This window comes from Caretta caretta, chromosome 9, assembly GCF_965140235.1.
Source record: "Caretta caretta isolate rCarCar2 chromosome 9, rCarCar1.hap1, whole genome shotgun sequence".
NCBI lineage: Eukaryota > Metazoa > Chordata > Testudines > Cheloniidae > Caretta > Caretta caretta.
In genome coordinates this window covers 28,282,658-28,303,125 of record NC_134214.1, presented here as the reverse complement: position 1 = coordinate 28,303,125, position 20,468 = coordinate 28,282,658, and the positions used below count along the sequence as shown (strand labels likewise).

The following is a 20,468-nucleotide window of genomic DNA, read 5'->3' as shown; positions in this document are numbered from 1 at the left end:
AGGAGTTCTTCCATTGCTGTAGCTAATCTACCTCCCCAAGAGGTGATAGCTAGATCAATAGAAAAATTCTTCCATCAACCTTCTGCTGTCTACACCAGGGTTAGGCTGGCATAGCTACATCTCTCAGTGTTGTGGATTTTACATCCCTCTGAGATATAGGTATTCTGATGCAAGTTCAGTATAGACCAGCCCGGAGATACAGAGAAATTAATTTGCCCAAGGACGTACAATGAGCCGGTGACAGAGATGAAAAAGAAATAAGGATTATTAACTTTTGATCCTTTAACCATTAGACAGACTGCTCCTCTTGATTTATTTAAGCCAGTTGCAGATGAGTGATAGGTGTAAACTCTCCTGATCCTTTATTCCTGAAAGTAGTACTGAAACAGTTTCATTTTTCTGTTAAGATTATTAAAAAATGCTGTTATAGCTGCTGCAGTAGATTCAAAATGGTGGTAATTATTATTTGATGCTTATGATCAGGCTTTGTCAGTTGATTTACTGCTTGTAAATATAATTATCAGCTACTGAAATAGCTGGTTCCGAAAAGAGTATAACAAAAGTAGGAAATTCATCTTTCGCTTACAATGGTCCATTCATATGGAATCCTCTCTGGCTGAGAGCCCTTGTATAACAGCTCCTTCATTAAACATTCTTCATGTTAGATTTTTGGTTTTTTGAAACATACCCTTCAATTTCTATATTTGCATGTACTTAACTTGAGCAGCTATTTTTCTGTAATGTAGCCTGGTATGACTTGCCTAAAGCTTCTCTCTAAAAGGAGATTAAAGACACAGATTTATTACTCTAGTTAAAATAAAGTGAATATTTTATAAGCAATTACCTAACAATAATACTTGCTGTATGAGTCAGTACCTTTCCATCCATTGCAGTAAACTTGGGGGAACCCAACCTTGGCTCCTTGCACAATGATGCAGAATTTGTAGTGGATATTGCTGATAATAGTTCCAGACAGTGCAATGTGTCTGTCACCACAAACTCAGCAAAGCCCCGATTGCTTAAAGGGACACTAATTTTAAAGATCATATATTTTTCAAAACAAAATATCTTATCTCTAATTAGGATTAAATCTAAAGAATTTTAAAAATCAAATTTATTTTTCATTTCATTATTTCTTATTTTATATTTTATTTTATAAAATATATTTTATATTTATTATTTATTCATTATTTCATTTTCATTTCATTATTTACATTTTCCTTGGACAATGAAAAAAATTTTGCTTTGGTTTACAGTCTGTTTTGCTTAGTGGAGCGCCTACATTAAAACAGTGCTGCAATATTTGGGTTGTAGTACTCTAAAATAATGACACGTTAATGAATGTTGACTTAAAATGGAATTTCTGGAGAATTACTTTTGAAACCTGCATTGTATTAAATGAGTTCTTGATAAGTTAAATAAACAATCAGTAACAGTAGTTGTTGATTAGACAATTACTTTGAAGAGTTACTTACTATACTTTTTAATTTTAGCCACAAACAATACAGTCCCTTTCTGGAGAGGGACAGAATTCTGTGAAAATTGAGAGAAGTCCAAGGAACATGTATGAATGATGCTAATAACCTAATAACCTGTAAAAATACAACTTGACCATTGTAACTTCAATTTTCTGACCCACAACAGCACAGCTTCCTATAATTTTCATGTACATGAGAAAAAGAGTAAATGCTTTTATTCTTTTCCTGTTTCTCCTCTTCCCTTCCTACTCTCTTAGGCCTTGTCTGCTCTACAAAGTTATGTTGGCAAAAGTTATGCCGCTTTAATTAAAACCACTCTTGCATGTCCACATTAGTTCCTTGTGTCAGAGTGCATCCACTTAACAGCTCTTGCATGGACACAGAGAGCAGTGCACTGTGGTAGCTATCCCACTGCACAACTGGCCTCAGGGTGCTTTGGGAAGGGTTTGCAATGCCTTATGGGGCTGGTACAATGTCACATGATGCAGGTTTCTCAATCCCATGGTTCCAGGAGCATCCTAGATTCATAGATAGTAAGGTCAGAAGGGACCATTATGATCATCTAATCTGACCTCCTGCACAACGCAGGCCACAGAATCTTACCCACCCATTCCTGCAAAAAACCTCTCACCTATGTCTGAGTAACTATTGAAGTCCTCAAATCGTGGCTTAAAGACTTCAAGGAGCAGAGAATCCTCCAGCAAGTGACCAGTGCCCCATGCTACAGAGGAAGGCGAAAAACCTCCAGGGCCTCTTCCAATCTGCCCTGGAGGAAAATTCCTTTCCGACCCCAAATATGGCGATCAGCTAAACCCTGAGCATATGGGCAAGATTCGCCAGCCAGATACTACAGAAAATTCTTTCCTGGGTAACTCAGATCCCACCCTATTTACCATGAATATTTAAAGATCAATTAATTACCAATCATGTTATCCCATCATACCATCTCCTCCATAAACTTATGGAGTTTAATCTTAAAGCCAGATAGATCTTTTGCCCCCACTGCTTCCCTTGGAAGGCTATTCCAAAAGTTCACTCCTCTGATGGTTAGAAACCTTCTTCTAATTTCAAGTCTAAACTTCCTGGTGGCCAGTTTATATCCATTTGTTCTTGTGTCCACACTGGTACTGAGCTTAAATAATTCCTCTCCCTCTCCAGTATTTATCCCTCTGATATATTTATAGAGAGCAATCATATCTCCCCTCAACCTTCTTTTAGTTAGGCTAAACAAGCCAAGCTCCTTGAGTCTCCTTTCCCAAGACAAGTTTTCCATTCCATGGATCATCCCAGTAGTCCTTCTCTGTACCTGTTCCAGTTTGAATTCATCCTTCTTAAACATGGGAGACCAGAACTGCACATAGTATTCCAGGTGAGATCTCACCAGTGTCTTGTATAACGGTACTAAAACCTCCTTATCTCTACTGGAAATACCTCTCCTGATGCATCCCAAGACCGCATTAGCTTTTATCACAGCCATATCACATTGGTGGCTCATAGTCATCCTATGATTGACCAATACTTGAAGGTCCGTCTCCTCCTCCGTTACTTCTAATTGATGTGTCCGCAGCTTATAACTAAAATTCTTGTTATTAATCCCTAAATGCATAACCTTACACTTCTCACTATTAAATTTCATCCTATTACTCCAGTTTACAAGGTCATCCAGATCCTCCTGTATGTTATCCTGGTCCTTCTCTAAATTGGCAATACCTCCCAGCTTTGTATCATCCACAAACTTTATTAGCACACTCCCACTTTTTGTGCTGAAGTCAGTAATAAAAAAGATTAAATAGGATTGGTCCCAAAACTGATCCTTGAGGAACTCCATTGGTAACCTCCCTCCAGCCTGACAGTTCATTTTTCAGTAGGACCCATTGTAGTCTCCCCTTTAACCAATTCCTTATCCACTTTTCAATTTTCATATTGATCTCCATCTTTTTCAATTTAACTAATAATTCCCCATGTGGCACAGTATCAAACGCCTTACTGAAATCTAGGTAAATTAGATCCACTGTGTTTCCTTTATCTAAAAAATCTGTTACTTACTCAAAGAAGGAGATCAGGTTGGTTTGGCACGATCTGCGTTTTGTAAAACCATGTTGTATTTTGTCCCATTTACCATTGACTTCAATGTCCTTCACTACTTTCTCCTTCAAAATTTTTTCCAAGACCTTGCATACTACAGATGTCAAACTAACAGGCCTGTAGTTACCTGGATCACTTTTTTCCCCTTTCTTAAAAATAGGAACTATGTTAGCAATTCTCCAATCATATAGTACAACCCCTGAGTTTACAGATTCATTAAAAATCCTTGCTAATGGGCTTGCAATTTTGGGTGCCAATTCCTTTAATAATCCTACTAGATTGTCTGTCTGTGTTGCTTTTCAACTGAAGTGGAGGGGGGCAGGGAGAGGAGAATGGTGTGTCTGGGGCAGGAGAGAGAGCGCAGGCTGACCGACCTATCCTGGGGGAAGGGGACCCCCCCCAACACACACATCGGCCTCCTGCTCGGCTCTGCTCCGCACAGCAGTCTCTCCCTAAGCAGCCGACTCCGCCTGCCTACCTACCTATGGTTCTGAGATTCCCTCCAAGTTCTCCCACAGCCTCCTTAACTGCCTAGATTGGCATCCTGAGCAACTGTGTAAGCTCTCCGTGCTGACGAATGTCAAAGCAGCACAGCAGTCTCTACCCCCCCCCCAACCCCCTCCCCTCGACCTCCCGTACCCCAGCAGCAATCTGCCTGTGGCTGTGTTCCTGGTGCAGGGCAGAACAGGAGCATTCCATGTAAATGATTTGCTCTTTGTTCCCCAAATGGAGCAGGACACTCAGCTGTCAGATACTTCCTGGAGCTTGGAAAGGGGAGGGATGCATGCCTGCAGGGCAGCAGAGGTCAAAACCGTGAGCAGAGCAGTCACTGCAGGCATTGTGGGATAGTAGTGGAAGCCAGTTATGTTGACAAAACGAACAGCAGTGTCTACACTGAGGCTTTGTCACTTTAACTTTGTTGCAAAAAGCTTTACGCCTCTCATTGAGGTAGTTTTATTTTGTCGGCTAAACAGCAGAGGTTTGCCGCCAAAAGTAGTTTTGTGGTGTGTACACCTCTCCTGCTTTGTTGGCAAAAGGCAGCTTACTTTCCCCCTTAGAAACAGAAGGCCTGCAGCTATGGAAAGTTACAAAATGAAAGTAAAGTAGAACCTTTTAATGTCCTTATATTAACATTCAAGATCTCCACTATGCTAAAAAGGCGTTAGCATGGCTGACTGTCTGGTATTGCTCTACTATTGATTGCCTAGTGTTACCCTTCTTCTGCCTTGTCCAACAGGCAAACAACATTTTATACTGCTTTAATGATCTTGTACATATCATATGGTGAACCATTATTAAAACCAATTAAAAAAAATTGTCAGACTGGCTTGCCCAATAAGGTGTAGTCTTGACAATTCATGGATTGAATAACAAAAAAAAAAAAAAAAATCCACTCAGTACGTTCAAATTATTCATGTTTCAAACAATTCCAGGCACTTTCATTATGTCTTGCTAAGCTTCAGGCTTAAACTTCCTTGTTACCATTAGGAGACATTCAACCTTTATATTTAGGATATAAGGCTGCAAAAAGACAATTTTTAAAAAATTGATTTTTGACATCTGATATAAAAATTCTTACAATAGTTTTTTTTTAAATTTTGGACAACATATTCAAGCCTGCATGTCTAAAATTAGGTGCCTAAATCTGTATTAAGGCAGCAAAATAAGCAGCCTGTTTCCTCAGAGGTACAAAGTACTTGCAACTCCTAGTGATGTCGAGAAGCAGTAAATACTAAGCACTTCTGAAAATCAATGCTGAAGCATTTCAAATTCAACACCCAACAATAATTCTGGATTATTTAACACATTTGAAAAATGTTGATTATGATTCTGAACCTGACACTTTCCCTATAAGGAAATCAAATTAAGATACAGCTCCAATTAGATAGAGCTCAGATGGCATCAGTGCCACTGACTTTTTCCACCACCCTTTCAAATACCAGAAGTTCAGGAATGCCAAAATATTGTATAATGAAAAAAATCTGTTAGGGCCCAGTTGTTTTCTCTGCTTGATAAGTTCAGGGGACCTAAAGTGGATGAAAATGGTGTATGGGTCACACAAATGAGCTGAAGCAGTTCTGAGGTATATTCCCACTTCCACTGATACTTGGGAAGACCCTCTTCAGATACTCCATGGGATCAAATCTCCATGTTAAGAGTAAAGTGCCAGAGATAGGGTTAAGGTTGCTCTCCAGAACATCTTCCACCTTTGACTGACTTGCAGTGTGAGGTATGCATAGCATTTCTTTCACCATTATCTTATGTTGCTTCCCTGTCAGCATTGTGAAACCTTCTCATGAAGTAATAGTCTCTGGGTAGCAGCCAACATGGAACCATGGCAGCTCAAAGAGGGATTAGGGAGTAGTGCCAGGACATTCAACCACTATAAACATGTCTCTGTCCTTGCCAAGGTCCTAAAAACTTCAGGATTTTTCAGTGGATCTTAGAGCATCTGCAGATTAAGAGGGTCACACCCAATCTATGTCCCATGGTGGTGTGCAAACCCAACCTTATGCTGGGACAATCGAAAAAATGCCCCAGGAGTCAACATTCATGGAATTTCCTGGTCCTTTTATGATTTTTCCCTCTTGTGGGGGATGTTATGGCCCTTATCAGAAGTTAAGTGTGCATGCATCACTGCAAACCTTGTAAAAGCCTTGCACGTGTAAATGCAAATCTAGTAAGTACTTTCACAAGTATAGAGATGTTCCTCGCCTTCCCTCTTTGATAGTGCTTATTGGCTTAGTGTGCCTGTGGTTCTGTTAATTACAGTGAGCGGCCTTAAAAAATTCATCTTGATAATGTTACTGTGCTATGTGCAGTGTTTCCCATACTGAACTATAGATACACTAGAAATACTGAAAATTCTGAAGTGACATTAGTAACTAGTGTAAGCCAACAGGAAAATTAAGGGCAACTAATGTATATATTCAGTTTGACTTTGTGTTTTCTCTGTAACCCCAAGCAGCACTTTGATATTAAAGATCCTATGTAAATAAATAAAATATGATATACAATGTAAAATTCACAGTGATACAAGATTGAGGTCCAGGAATTTGCTTGGCTTTCTTTTGAAAGTATGATTTTTCCCTAGCACTTGTGTTGTGTCACAGAGCTAGAACTGATAGTATGCTGTCACTTTGTTTCAGGGCTTCCTAATAAATTCAAAACCAGAGAATGCATGTGAACCCATAGCACCTCCACCACTAGAAGACAACTTCTCTCATGCTTTCATTGTGTTAATCAGAAGACTTGACTGCAACTTCGATGTTAAGGTAGGCCTCTTTCATTTTAAAGGTTTGTAAAATTTAAAGCTGCTGGTATTTCTGAATGATGGCCATAGTTAATGTCAAAAAGGGCTCTCCCTGACACATGAAATGAAAGAGTCGCATAATCTAGAGGCAGGCTACAGTAATCATAGATGTTGGTTAATTTGTGGCTTTTCACTTATAATATTAAGCTTCATGTTATTTTATGCACAGTTTGTTCAGGAAGTAACATCTATAGCCAGTAAGGATTGACGAATCTAAAGTGAAAGGCTCTCCATTTGTGAGGTTGGAAAGTTAGAGACTAGAATTATTTGTTTTGGTGAATATCTAGCTTTGATATTTATTACTTTGATAGAGTGAAAATGGGCCCACTATATGGGGCAACAAGGACATGCTAGCCTCTTGGGCCTTCTCGGCCCTACCAAAAATGGTTCATGTAATTTGCCACTGATTTTCATAGGATAAAACAGGGTTCAGGCATTTTTACCACCATGTGGTTTGTTCAGAGCATGGTTATGTGATACAGTAGTTGAAACTCCTGAACTCTGTCCACAGTATAGTTTCCACTGTTGCTAGTGCTGGCAATGAATTGTGGTCCTATATTTACTAGTATAGAGGCAGGCTTTCTGTCTTGCAACCTGGCTCTGTACCAGACTGAGATTTCCACAAGAACTTCACAGGTTTAATATAAAATCTTGCCCCCTTCTGTGTATATGTTGTAGTAGGGGCAGAAGGTAGATATAGCCACTTCCTTCTCATCCCTATGCAGCTTCAGGACAAGATTACAAGAACATTATATTGGGGGAACAAGCTACTGCTTTTACTAGTATGTTACAACCTCAAGGGGATGTGATCTGCTAGCTTGGGGAAGGCAGGCCCCAGGTTCCTGGATGCATGCTGCAGTATGCAGTACTAGCTGCTTATGTGTTCTACTCCTTTTTGGAGCAGCAGCAAGGACACTCAAGAACATATTTTTCCCCCTGGCCACCCTGAGTGATCCTGCCCTGAGCTGAAGAGAAGATTCTAGTGCTGAATGTATCAGACCCACCATGCCATTTGCCTTTACATCACTCCTAGGAGTTAGAGCAGAATTTAGACCTTAATACCTGCATTCTCACATGCTGTAAGAATTGGTGAAAAATTAAGCAACTGGTTAAAGTTTGGTGTAAGACAAAGGGGCATCATGATGTTCTTAAATTGGAATTTAAGAATGGCAAACACGTTGGAGAAAAATGGTGGGGGCTGGAGCACCCACTGGCAGTCCCCCTACCAGCAGCCCCATCACCCCCCACCACCTGCCAGCCGCAATCAGCTCTTTTGTGGCGTACAAAAGGATAATGGGGAGAGGGGAGAGGAGCAAGGATGTGGCGCGCTCGGGGGTGGGGGCTGAACAGGGCGGGAAGAGATGGGGCTGGGGGTCGAGCACCCCCTGGCACAATGGAAAGTCTGCGCCTATGAGTTGGAGGGTGTGATGTTGGGTGATCTGGAGTGAAGCTCCTTAGCTTACACAGATGACATTGTATAAATGGCAAACATGTTTGAATTAATGATACTCTTCGCTACCTCTGTAAATTGGTGTAGTCAGCTTGGACTTACAACCACTTTATCATCTTGGCATTTATTTTGTCTTGGAAAAGGGACAATAGATAAAGTATTGAAATGCAACAGTGAAGTCTCAGAACAAGTAAAATCTTGTGTACCTAGGAAGCTTGATAAGTGCCAATAGTTCCAGCAACAATGTGGTTAAAAGGAGATGTGCTGATAAAAATAGCACGTTTGGTATCAAAGTGAAAATTTATCAAACCAGTGTACTAACAGTATTACTCTGTGGTGTAGAAGCAGTTGCATTAAATGAAAACAGACATCAGAAGGCCAGAGGCAGTAGAGATGAGAGTTATTCAGAAGATGTCAGGTGTAAAGCGGAATGATTTTAAGACAAAGTTAGAAGGAGAGTAGGATGTGAAGTCAGCATAAGGGATTAACTGCATTCAAAAACATTACAATAGTGGGGACGCTATAGAAGACAAACAGATGATAGGATATTAAAAGAGATTGTGTGAAAACAACCAAGACAGTCAGATCTAGAGGCTGATCACTGACTAGATAATGAGACGTACACAGGAACATGACCTGGCTGGGTATAATGAAGGAATAAACCATGACCAGGAATGAATGGTGACATCATGCTGCTCTGTGTCTGAAAAGATGCTTTGATGAGAAGACTTTTACATTTTATTGGTGTAATAAAAGTAAAAATGTGCATTAAGACTGTTACTAAATTTAGTTGAGCAAATTGTTTTCTGTGGTTACATGTATGCAGCTTCCATTGCAGTCAGTGGGCCAGATCTTGGGCCCACTGGAGTCCATGTGTATTTTGCCATTGTGTTCTACATGATAAGAATTTGGTCAAGTGAGTGTTTTTGCATGCATATATAGGGCAGAATTTGTTCTTTAAGTACCACTGTACTTATGTCACTGGTAAAATTGCTACCTAATCTTTAAGTATGTATTTAGCAAAGAGAAGGTATTTATCGCAGGATAGTCAGATACTTTTCAACATTTATATTGAGTTCTTGATTGTGGTTTCATTATCACGTGTTTTCACAAGCAGTAACTAACCTCATTTAAATGGATTTCTGTACTGGTGTTGAGATACGCTGTGCTAAACCCTAGAGGCAATAAGGGGGGCTCCATAGTTACTAAAAAGTTATCAGGAGATTTGAGGATATGGCAGAAACAACTAGAGATTAATAACAGAACATTTTGCCAGTTATTGTTGAAATCTGTAATTCTACTGCAACTGGGATGTAATGTTGAAACAAGTCAGTGAATTTATGGCCCTTTTTTAAAAAAAATGCTATTCTGTATTTGCAGACAGATGGTAAAAATTGTGTGTTACTTTTCCTCCATTTAATCCATGTCTTCCCCATCCCTCTTATTCTCTTGCCACCAGTAGACACAGCAACTGCTAAGAGTCATCTTGCTAGTTATAACTATAGCCTTTTGTGCAGGCGTTCCCAAACTTTTTCATAGTATGGACCATGTCTTAATAGAGAGATTTTCTCATCGACCTCAAGTCATCCTTCTGTTCACCATTGTGCAGACCACCCACCTCTTCATTTGCTACTGCATGACAATTATCTTTGACACCTAAATAACTTTACTCCAATATTTGCAGTATTCAGGATATTTGCTATAGTAAATATAGGGAAATGCATTGGAATATTGCCTCTGCCTACTTGTTTTCAGCTGCTTCTTCAGGACTCCAAACTCTTCTTTGCAATCCTGAAGATGCAATGAGAGCCAACACAGTTTTTTAAATATGTTGCCTATAATTTCTAATCTCACACAAAATGGAGCAAAAATTCTTTTTAAGGAAGAATGTTCATGGATGGCAATGCCCTAAGTAATGGTTTAATTCCTCCACAATGAGCGCACAGAATTGGTTGCAGATCAGCAAACTGAGAAGCCTATACTCAAGCAAGAGTCCATATACTTCAGGAATTGGCAACTACGTTGTGTCATCCTCTCCCCACCTCCCAGTCCTTTGGGGCATTAGGGTGTTGTTAAGCTGCAGGAGCCCAGCAGAAGTGGTATGGAGCATTCTATTTGTGTAGGTAAACATAGGCAGAATGATAGGTAGCAGGGTAATCTTTGCTATGCTTGATTTAGAAAGGAGGATGGATGGATGATTTCAAGGCCTAACAGGACCATTGTGAGAGTCTTATCTGGCCCTCTGTATAACACAAACTATAGAACTTGCCCCAAAAGAATTCCTACAGTATATGTCTTTAAGAAAAACATTCAATCTTCATTTAAAAAATTGTCAATGACTGAGACTCCATCACAACCCTTGGTAAATTGTTCCAACGGTTAGTTACTCTCACTGCTAAAAATTTACACCTTATTTCCAATATGAATTTGTCTAGCTTCAACCTCCACCCATTGGATCATGTTATACCTTTCTCTGCTAGATTGAAGAGAAACCCATTATTAAATATTTGTTCCTGTAGTGGTTTATCAGCGGGGATTCCTCATCCTCCAGGTCCGTAGGAGGCCACTCCGCCTCTGTTGATCGCCTACTGTGGGGAATTAATGGGGCGACAGTAGTCTACAGCTGGGTCTATAGCGCGGGCCTGTGGTCAGGGGCTGAGCAACAAACACAGTCAGGGAGCCCAGGCCCTTAGTCAGGACGGGGCACTGAGAGTCTACAGCTCAGGCCTGTGTTCTGGGTCGAGCAGCAACCGGTTCAGGCATCCTAGCTCCAGTGGATGGCTGACAAACACTGGCTGCTCAGCCTAGAGAGGGGGAGACCACCACCCCAGGATTGGGGTGGCAGGGGGGACATAGGCCCACCCACTCCACTGTGTCTCAGCCCAGGGCCCAAACAGTGGCAGAGGGGTCTGCTACTGGGTGAGCAGGGATCCTGACCACAACACACTGACTGGATTTACAGCAACAACGCAGCTGGACTAGGGACAGCTGTCCCTGGGCCACATCCTAACTCCCCTTCAGGTTGTACCTGGGTTTGTAGAGGGTTGTCCAGATTGTCCAGGTAGAAGGTCTGCGGTAGTCCTGATAACTTCTCCAAAGACAGGTCGGCGTATGGCTCCAGCCAGTTCTCAGCTCCACAGCAGTCTCCCAGCCCAGGAGCAAGCAGGAGGCATCTGGCTCCTCCAGCAGCTGCAGCCCAACTGAGCTCCCAGGCCCACCTTTTATACTTCCTGTCCTTCCCATGACTTCTGGTGGGAGGGGTAAATCCAGCCTGGCTTCACCCACCAGAGTTCAGTGAGGGACTCCTCACTCTCCAGGTCCATGGGAGGCCACTCCAGCTCACTACAGTTCCCCATAAAGATAGTTATAGACTGTAATCAAGTCACTTCTTAACCTTCTCTTTAAGCTAAATAGATTGTGACGCTCAAGGAGTCCAATAAGGCCTGGTTTCTAACCCTTTAATTATTCTTGTGGCTCTTCTGTGAACCCCTTCCAATTTATCAACATCCTTCTTGAATTGTGGACATTAGAACTGGACACAGTATTCCAGCCACAGTTGCACCAGTGCCAAATACAGAAGTAGGAGTGTCTCCACCTTTCCCACTACCACTCACGCTTATTGCCACAGACTAGTAGTTGGCATACATGGATGACAAGGCCCAGATTTATTCTGTTAGGACCAAATTCTGTAGCCACAAAAGTCAGTGGCAAAACTCCCAGGGATTACAGTGGGACCAGAATCCGGCCCTTGAATAATAAACAAGGGAGACTGTTTTCTGCCTGGGCAGAAAAAAATCTGGGGTTCAGAGCTAACACAAGGAGAAGAGTTTTGAGTGCTGGTGCAATGCAATCATGATGGAGAGGACTAAAAAAGAAAAAAATTGCATTAGGTATTTGTATTGTAATAGTAAAAACTATTGTCAAAGCATTAAAAGTGCAGCTGAGCTAGTACACAGAGTCAGACAAAGTGCTTAGTACCTGCAGAGAGCCCACAAATCCCATCAACTTCGGCTGTGGACTACACTGCTCAAAATTTAGCTTGTTAAGTTTACGAAAGGCAAAATCTGCAAACATTTACTGTTGAAAACTCTAAGTGTCTGCACTTCTTTTAAATAGATATTTGAAAATGAATATACATCAGTGTAACATTAGTGGAAATCAACTAATGTACTCCGTTTTGAAACTGTGTGGTTTACAGTTAAAATGATTGCTTTGTCATCTGCAGATAAGTTTGACTTGTTCATTTTCAGGAGCTCATTAAGGCAAAGATTTTTCTCTTCATTCCTCCTGTTGCCAGCACCCAGTGCCAAGAGGCAAAACAACAGCAGGGTTTGGTTCGCTACCCGGTGTGCTTCACCCAATAATCACAACGGGGTGGAGAAGCAGAAAAGTTTATTTGAAGCTTCGAAAAGGTACAGGGAGAATAGAATCTCAAATCCTGTACACAGAGCAGGAAGTTACACAGGCTTTTATACATCCTTTCTTCAGCATACTTATCCAATAGCAAGCTGCCCTAAGTATCCATATAGCCAGCCAATCCAGTTACCAGCTAGTTCCCTTGTTTTTTGTATCATTTGTTAAACTATACATAAAGCTGCTTTATTCAGCATTGTTCTTCCATATCTGCCCTGTTTGGCCTTGTTTAGTTTCAGGCAGTCTGACTCTGCAACATATTGTTGCAGATCCTCAGCATAACTGTTGTGAGTGCCTCCAGGCGGGGGGGCCAAGGACACTTGGGCCTAGTATGCAGAGCTGCTGCAAGCGCCTCCAGGCGGGGGGGGCCCAAGGACACTTGGGCCTAGTGCGAGGAGGCTTCATCGATACTCGTGGTCTTCCAACCCCTCGAGTTATCTAGTGGCCATGCCCCAGTGTCCCCAACACTCCAAAACATCTTAATTGTACTGACAGGTTTCAGAGTAGCAGCCATGTTAGTCTGTATTCGCAAAAAGAAAAGAAGTACTTGTGGCACCTTAGAGACTAACAAATTTATTTGAGCATAAGCTTTTGTGCGATGAAGTGAGCTGTAGCTCACGAAAGCTTATGCTCAAATAAATTTGTTAGTCTCTAAGGTGTCACAAGTACTCCTTTCCTTAATTGTACTGGTATGTGAAGCCCTATTATAGCAAAATCTGTTAGTGTTTATTTTAAAATCTTTTGATATAAAACATTTACTGTGGTTCTGTTATTCTGTTGCCTTCCACTATATCCCAGGACCATGAACAACATTATAGATAACAGTGATTGGTGGCATGTGTTTTCATAGATGCCACACTTTAAACTTTTCCTTTACAGCACCCATTCTGACCTGTAATTATGGATGCAAAAGTGTAATTTGTGATCTGATATACAATATTTAAACACAAGTGTACGTTCTCTATTCAGTACATCCTGGGCCTGTTTTGGTGTTCACATTTTAGACATGAATCAGAAGGAGACCACCTTTCATTTAGGGAAAGTGTTCTTCCATGGCAAAAGAATTTTTTTTCAGAAAGTTGCAGTGCCTTAGTGCGGTACTGAATTGCACTCTTTGCTTTTGTTGGTGAACATAATTAACATTATGATAGATTGTACTCGGTCAATATATTTTCTGCCTTCCACTCTCCTTTTTTTTTAAAAGCCTCTTTCAAAATGGCAAGTCATAGATCAATGGAAATATCAAAGTTTGTCACGGAAGTTTTAAAGGAACACTTATAGGAATGCTTTGAGATGGAATAATTTCATGTAACCTAATCTAGTATGATCTTCAACCAGTAGATAGGTGTCTCTCATGCCTTGTTTCGGAACAGGTGGCATTTTGATTCTGACAGATAATCTTGTCTTAGTAATGAAATCTTTAGACGCTACTGCATGTCTTAAGATTTTTGTTGGCAAAAAAATAGTAGCATTCATTTGCAGTTCCACACCCCATGCTCTTACCTACTGCTGCTTTATTTTTGTGTTTTTAAAAGGTTGTCTGGTTTTCTTTCAAGAATCTTATAAACAATATATTGAAGAAGTTGTTCAGAGCTATTCTCCTCAAGAGGTCAATAAAGGTTACAGTCAAAGGTTTTGTTCATTGACCTTTTCAGATTCCTTTTACATTTGGCTGCCCATGGAATGGATTCTTCAGTCTTTGCTATTTTTAACATTCGTTTCTTTTGCTAAGGTGTAGGTGGCCATCTTGTCTGAAGATTGCACTAGTAACCAGAATAAAGTCTGATTTACTAACTTCTGTAACCTGTCCTGTGCAATGACTTAAATTCCATGCTAATTTTTATTTGGTTTGAAACACCAGGGCTAATCTTGTATGGATCTACATTGGTATACATATAGACACAGTCCAGTCTACGGTTGTATCTGTCTCACCACTGGCCATTAATTTTATTGTATGTATTATTTCGGTTATGGTTACTTACATAGGTAGACTTATTTATTTACCCTGCTATCTGGTACAATCTTATTACCTGGGATCCTAAAGTTTCCAGTGTTCAGACTGGCCCTAATCCTCAGCTATTCCACACTGGTGCTTAACAGGAACAGGGAGGCTGCAAAGGTGGTTTTGTTCTTTAAATCATCTCTGTGGTCCTCACATTCTGGAACTTCAATATCAATTAAAGCAACCTGAGGGCTTCTCTATCTTATATATAGGCCCTAGAATGCAGAGAATACTCAAAGTGCAGTGTACTCCCACCCCCCTCCTCTCCTTTCCTTTCCCTGTCCCTGACATGCTTCCTGGAGTTGGAGTGGTCCTGCTTTAGAGCTGCTCCAGCAGCTCCTACATTGTACGGAAGCCCCTTTATGCAGAGGATATTCCCCAGGAACTGTTTCCTCCCTGATTTAAAAACCCTGTTTTGTTTCCAGATTGGTATAGAGGCTTAGCACTGCAGAGAGATGGGGCCACTGTCTTTAGATCACATGGATCGGTCCCAGAATATTTGATATTTTGTTTACATTCTTTCTCTGAGCAGTATCACTGGATTGTCATATTTCCATATCTGGTACCGAAACGCGTATGTTGATCCAACAGACTGCAGCTGCTCCCACTAAACTGCATGATCATCTTTCCAGTATTGAGACTTGGAAGTCTGATGATTTTCTTACTGAATCTGGCAGGACTGAACTGTTATTTATAAGCCCCTTTAAGTTCAGGTAATTATTTAGCTTCCTTGGTTAGTTCCATGGGGTAGTAATAGAGTTTCATTCTCCTTATTTTCAAAGTTGATAATTTTCTATTGTGAACCTCTCTTTTAGACTCACATTAGCTAGAGCATCTGTCAAAGCTTGATCCCTGTTCTTCCAGTGAAGGAATGTTGTTGATATTCAGTGACGCATTGATCCTCCAAGCAGCAGGGAATACTAATTTCACTGTGATAGCTTCCCTGTCAACCATCTTGTTGTAAGACTGCACAGCCTGCCTGTCTCACTGAGAAAGTGACAAGGCCCCAAACTGAGTGAGAAGGTAACAGATAGGGACAGCACAGGAGAATTTGAACTGAGTGGAGCTAGGCACTGAGAAGGTATAGGCTCTTAATGTAATTGTTAATAGGTTGCTAGACTGACAAACTAAAACCTCTATAGTAGTAATAATGTTTTTTCCTGAAAAATTAATAGACCAAAAATTTAAAATGTTAACTGTCTACTCAGAGTTAAAAACCAGTCTTATTATGAAGGTGGAAGACTAGCAGCAGGTTAATTAGGGATTGGAGTTGTACAGAATCGTGTACAGAATGTACAACTAGGTGCTTTGCAGCGAAGTGGTGTACGTATGCATCTGGTGCAAGCAGGTCACAGCCCTCAGTGCCCATGTACAGCATCTTGAGTTCAAAGTTACTGAAGACACAGAATTGGACTAAACTGTTTATACACCATCACAGATCCTAGTGAATGCCCTTCTGGGCCACCCACTAGGACTGCTGTGAGGAGAATCCAAGCTTCTGTGCTCTGGATTCCCTGGAGTGTTTCATGCTTCTGGAGCCTGAATGGAGTCCAGCCAGTGCCCCAAGCTTGGGGTCGCTAGATTTGGCAACTCCTCTCCAGAGTATTGGAACCCACTGTCCAGTTGCCTCCTCCCTCCCCACCCCCAGATGGGCACAGTGCTGACCCTTTGGAAGCCCCAGTACTCAGATAAACCACTTTCCTAGAACTCCACCCCAAAGGTGAGAAGCTTTTGATTTAGTTTAACTCACTCAGGAGACACACACACACTTTGTTCAGCCTTTTAAAAAGAACTTTGTGCTATTTATATTTAATTATGTAGAGGACAGGAGAATTTAGATCACAGAAACAATAAAACGGATAAATGCAATGTCCATCACTAGCTAACTCTTCACTGAGGAGTCCTTAGGAGGGCAGGGGTCACCTGTGTTTTGGCAAGCAGACAGGGTCCTCTATCTTCATGCCTACTCTGCCCCTACAGCACATCCCTCATCTTAATCTGGTTCAAAAAACAGCTGTCCCAGTCTCTTCCCCCTCTTCCCGTGAGTCCTTTTGTAGGTTCTTGCTGCTTTTGCTCAGCCCTTTAGGAGAAATGGGAAACTACCAAACTCCCCTCCCTATAGACAACAGGAGGGAAGTCTCTTTATCCAGGTAGAGCAAAACTATTATCCCAGGGTGTTTTACTTCAAGTGCTGATCATTCACCATTGTCTAGCGCCTGGCAGAGCCATGACACATCCCTGCTAACTCATGGTGGATCCACATGCATACACAGCTTTCCATGACATAGTAATTTCCTGATACAATTGTCATAAAATCCAGAAGTGGTAGACACAGAACCCTCAATTCATCATAGGTATAGCCTATAAAGATAGTTTAGAGCAAGCCCACCTACAAATTGACTTCTCAGATCCTCTAGCTGAAAAAGCCAGTCTCATGCTGGAAAGGGCACCTATGTGGAATGGAGAGAGACACCTTCTTAAACAGAAAAGGAGTACTTGTGGCACCTTAGAGACTAACCAATTTATTTGAGCATGAGCTTTCGTGAGCTACAGCTCACTTCAGATGAAGTGAGCTGTAGCTCACGAAAGCTCATGCTCAAATAAATTGGTTAGTCTCTAAGGTGCCACAAGTACTCCTTTTCTTTTTGCGAATACAGACTAACACGGCTGTTCCTCTGAAACCTTCTTAAACAGGACTTTCCTTCTGACAGAGATAGTGAAGACTGATAATTCCTCACACACAGTGGCTCCAGAGGATTGAATTACAGTACAGAGACAGACAAGCTGTAATGAGTGGCGAGTTGATGTTCAGAAATATAGACAATGGGTATGTGGTTACTGTGCAAACTGCATGATGACTTACTTGCTAGGTACAAACATCAGAATGAGACCTAATGGAAGGGGAAGATTATTCCACAGCTGCCTGCTGTAAGGTTCTCACACCTTTCTCTGAAGCACTGGATACTGGCCACTATAGGAGAGTGGATACTGGACTATTTGGATCTGATCCAGTCTGCTAATTCCTATGCTGTTATGATTATGTACACACCAAATTTAAAAAACTAAAACCTACTCCGGGTTACAACATAAAATCACACATCTGAGCAAGATTTTTAATGGCTAAAAATCCCTACTTTTCATGTTCTACTTACTGCAGAAGTCTGAATGAATTTTCTTTTAAAGATTTTTTTAATTCATTTCTGGTTCAGAAATTTCAGCCTAAAACAGATTCTTTGGGAGAGTTTTTAGCTCACTGACATTAGGAGCCAAGAATTAACATGCCATTCCACCCATAATACTTTGCTCTGCCTAAGCCATATTTAAAAAGCCCTTGTGTCCTTCCAATCTCATCTTATTTCCTTTGTTCAAGCTATCCAATAGACATGGGCCCTCCCCTGACTTGGTCTGCTATGCTTCCCAACTCTCTTTCAAGTCCTCCCTTAATTACGCTTATTTTAAAAGGCCTATAAAACCTAGCCCTCCCTGACAAAAGTGTACTTTTTAAAAAAAAAAGTAGAAACTCCAGAACAATTAAGCCCCACCCCCGCAAATAAACAATAAAAAACAACCTACAGATACATGCTAAAATTCACTGTTCATTCATTTTTGCTTTATATTGCATCCCTTCCCCAATCCTTTATCTGTACATTGCAAATTTTTTATGACAGGAATCGTGTTTGATTACTTATCTGCAAAGTGCTTAACACATTGGCGATACATAATACAATTTTATTAGTAGTATAATCTTTCATCTGAAATTATCTAAATTCAGTTTAAACAATTTATCCCAATTTTAAGGAGTCCAGCGTTGGATGTTTTTTTTTTTGTTTTTTAAAGAGAGTTATTTATAGGTTTGTTTTGATCTACCTTCATAGTTTTAAAGGAGTCTTTTCTTTAAGCATACTCATAATTCAGATTAAATTATATGATATGAATTAAAAACAAAATATACATTCAAAAAAATCTGTGACAAATATGGGATTTTTCAGCCCCTGCATCGTGTAGGTCTCATCTTAGAATTTCACAGTTGTGTGCAATAATGGAAGAAAATTGCTGTTACTCATTTCCTTTTCTTAGTAAGTGTGTTGAAGGGGGAAGAGAGAGTTTTAGCAATGGAAGTGACAAGATGTTTTTCTATTTGGAATCCAGTATCATGGCCTGTGAATCTCCCAAATGATTTGATGCCTATGGAAGCAAGGACTGCAAAAATGCAATTGCCAGTTTCCTTTAGGATAGATAATTGTTATGACAAATAGTACAGTAAGGTTATCCTCTTGTAATGAAGGAGGCACTGATTTGGTTTTATACCCCCCACTCTATTTGGCCCATATTCTGCCGTCAGTTTCAGTTACACATTGGAAATCCAGAATATCATTTATTGCAGTGGAATTATTCTGGATTTACCTGGGGGTAACAGGGCAGAATTTGGCCAGGTGTGCTTTAGAAATACACAACTAGCCTTGTGCATTTTGCATGCTAACCAGCAATGACAGGAACAACCAGCAATGTTTGATACAGCACTTGGGCATGTAGAATGTCCACTGGAGTTGTGTGTAGGGCATTCAAACATTACATGGAAACAGCTATTGATGAGGAAATATTACTGATTTTGATGGGCGATCACTCGTTACCGAGTATGATCATCTTCCATGGGAGTTATGGGTCCTCAGGTGGCTAATAAGGCTAATCCTTGAACCACAAGTTCTAGTGCAGTGAGGGCAGATGTTTTCAGACTCCGCAGAAGTCTGTTGACCATGACTGGAAGCCAGTCTCTCCTTCCTTCTGTGCCTCTTATCCTCTTCAGCTTGTCTGCGAGCAAGTTCAAAATGCAGGGGACCATCACGTAGGACTTCACTTCATTTTAAGTAATCCTTGGCAAGTGTCTCCCAAGTGTCAATGTCAATATTACACTTTTTTAGGTTGTCCTTCAGTAAATTCTTATAACGCTTCCGTTGTGCACCCACGTGACAGTACCCTTCTTTCAGCTGAGAGAACAGGACCTGTTTTGGGAGGCAGTGGTCTGGCATTTGGACAATGTGACCAGTCCAGCGGAATTGTTGACGGATGATAATTGCCTCGATACTGGTGGTCTTTGCCTCTTCCAGGACACTAATAATGGTGTGCCTGTCTTCCCATTTTATCTTCAGAATCTTTGTACAATATCATTTCTTAACACACAATTTTGTGCATTTCTATGAATTTGCTGGGCAGCTATAGCCAAAGAATATTGGCAGCTGTTTTGGGAGCATTTTCAGAATGATTTACAGTATTCAGTTCGTAAGTTGTATTTATTCTAGAGATGAATGAATGCTAAAAATGGAATTCAAAATCTTCAGTTATGGCTTGTGTGTTCTTGGGAAGAGAAGCTTGTGCTCTGTTTTCAAGAGTGATGGGGTTAAAGAAATGTCTTACATGCCACCTGCATGACAAAAAGATTTGTTCCATGATCTTGGTAATATAAAAAAAGTTCAAACTTTAAGATTCTGATAATCACATTTTTTAATTTTATGTCTATAACAAGGGAGCACAGACATGATAAATAACTGTACATATTCCTAGCTTTGTATTTTGGCTTTTCCCTTTCTCAGGGGGATGGCATTTTATAAATAAAGCATTATTCTTGAAAAGGATTCTGCGGTTTTCTGAAAATTGAACTTGTCTCCTTCAACTTACCATTGACCTCGTACTGGATCTTGAGCACCCTGAATAACAGAAGATCAATGGGAG

The 20,468-nt window shown here is 40.7% G+C and overlaps 1 protein-coding gene across 6 annotated transcripts in view; it reads left to right on the top strand.

The window, feature by feature from the left end:
- RNF13 (ring finger protein 13) overlaps positions 1 to 20,468 on the top strand; it is a 103,491-nt gene that overhangs the window by 23,097 nt on the left and 59,926 nt on the right. For all 6 annotated transcript variants that reach the window (XM_048863824.2, XM_048863825.2, XM_048863829.2 and 3 more), the window contains one exon: positions 6,713 to 6,838. In XM_048863824.2, coding sequence (XP_048719781.1) covers positions 6,713 to 6,838 — 126 coding nt within the window. The remainder of the gene's footprint in view (positions 1 to 6,712; positions 6,839 to 20,468) is intronic.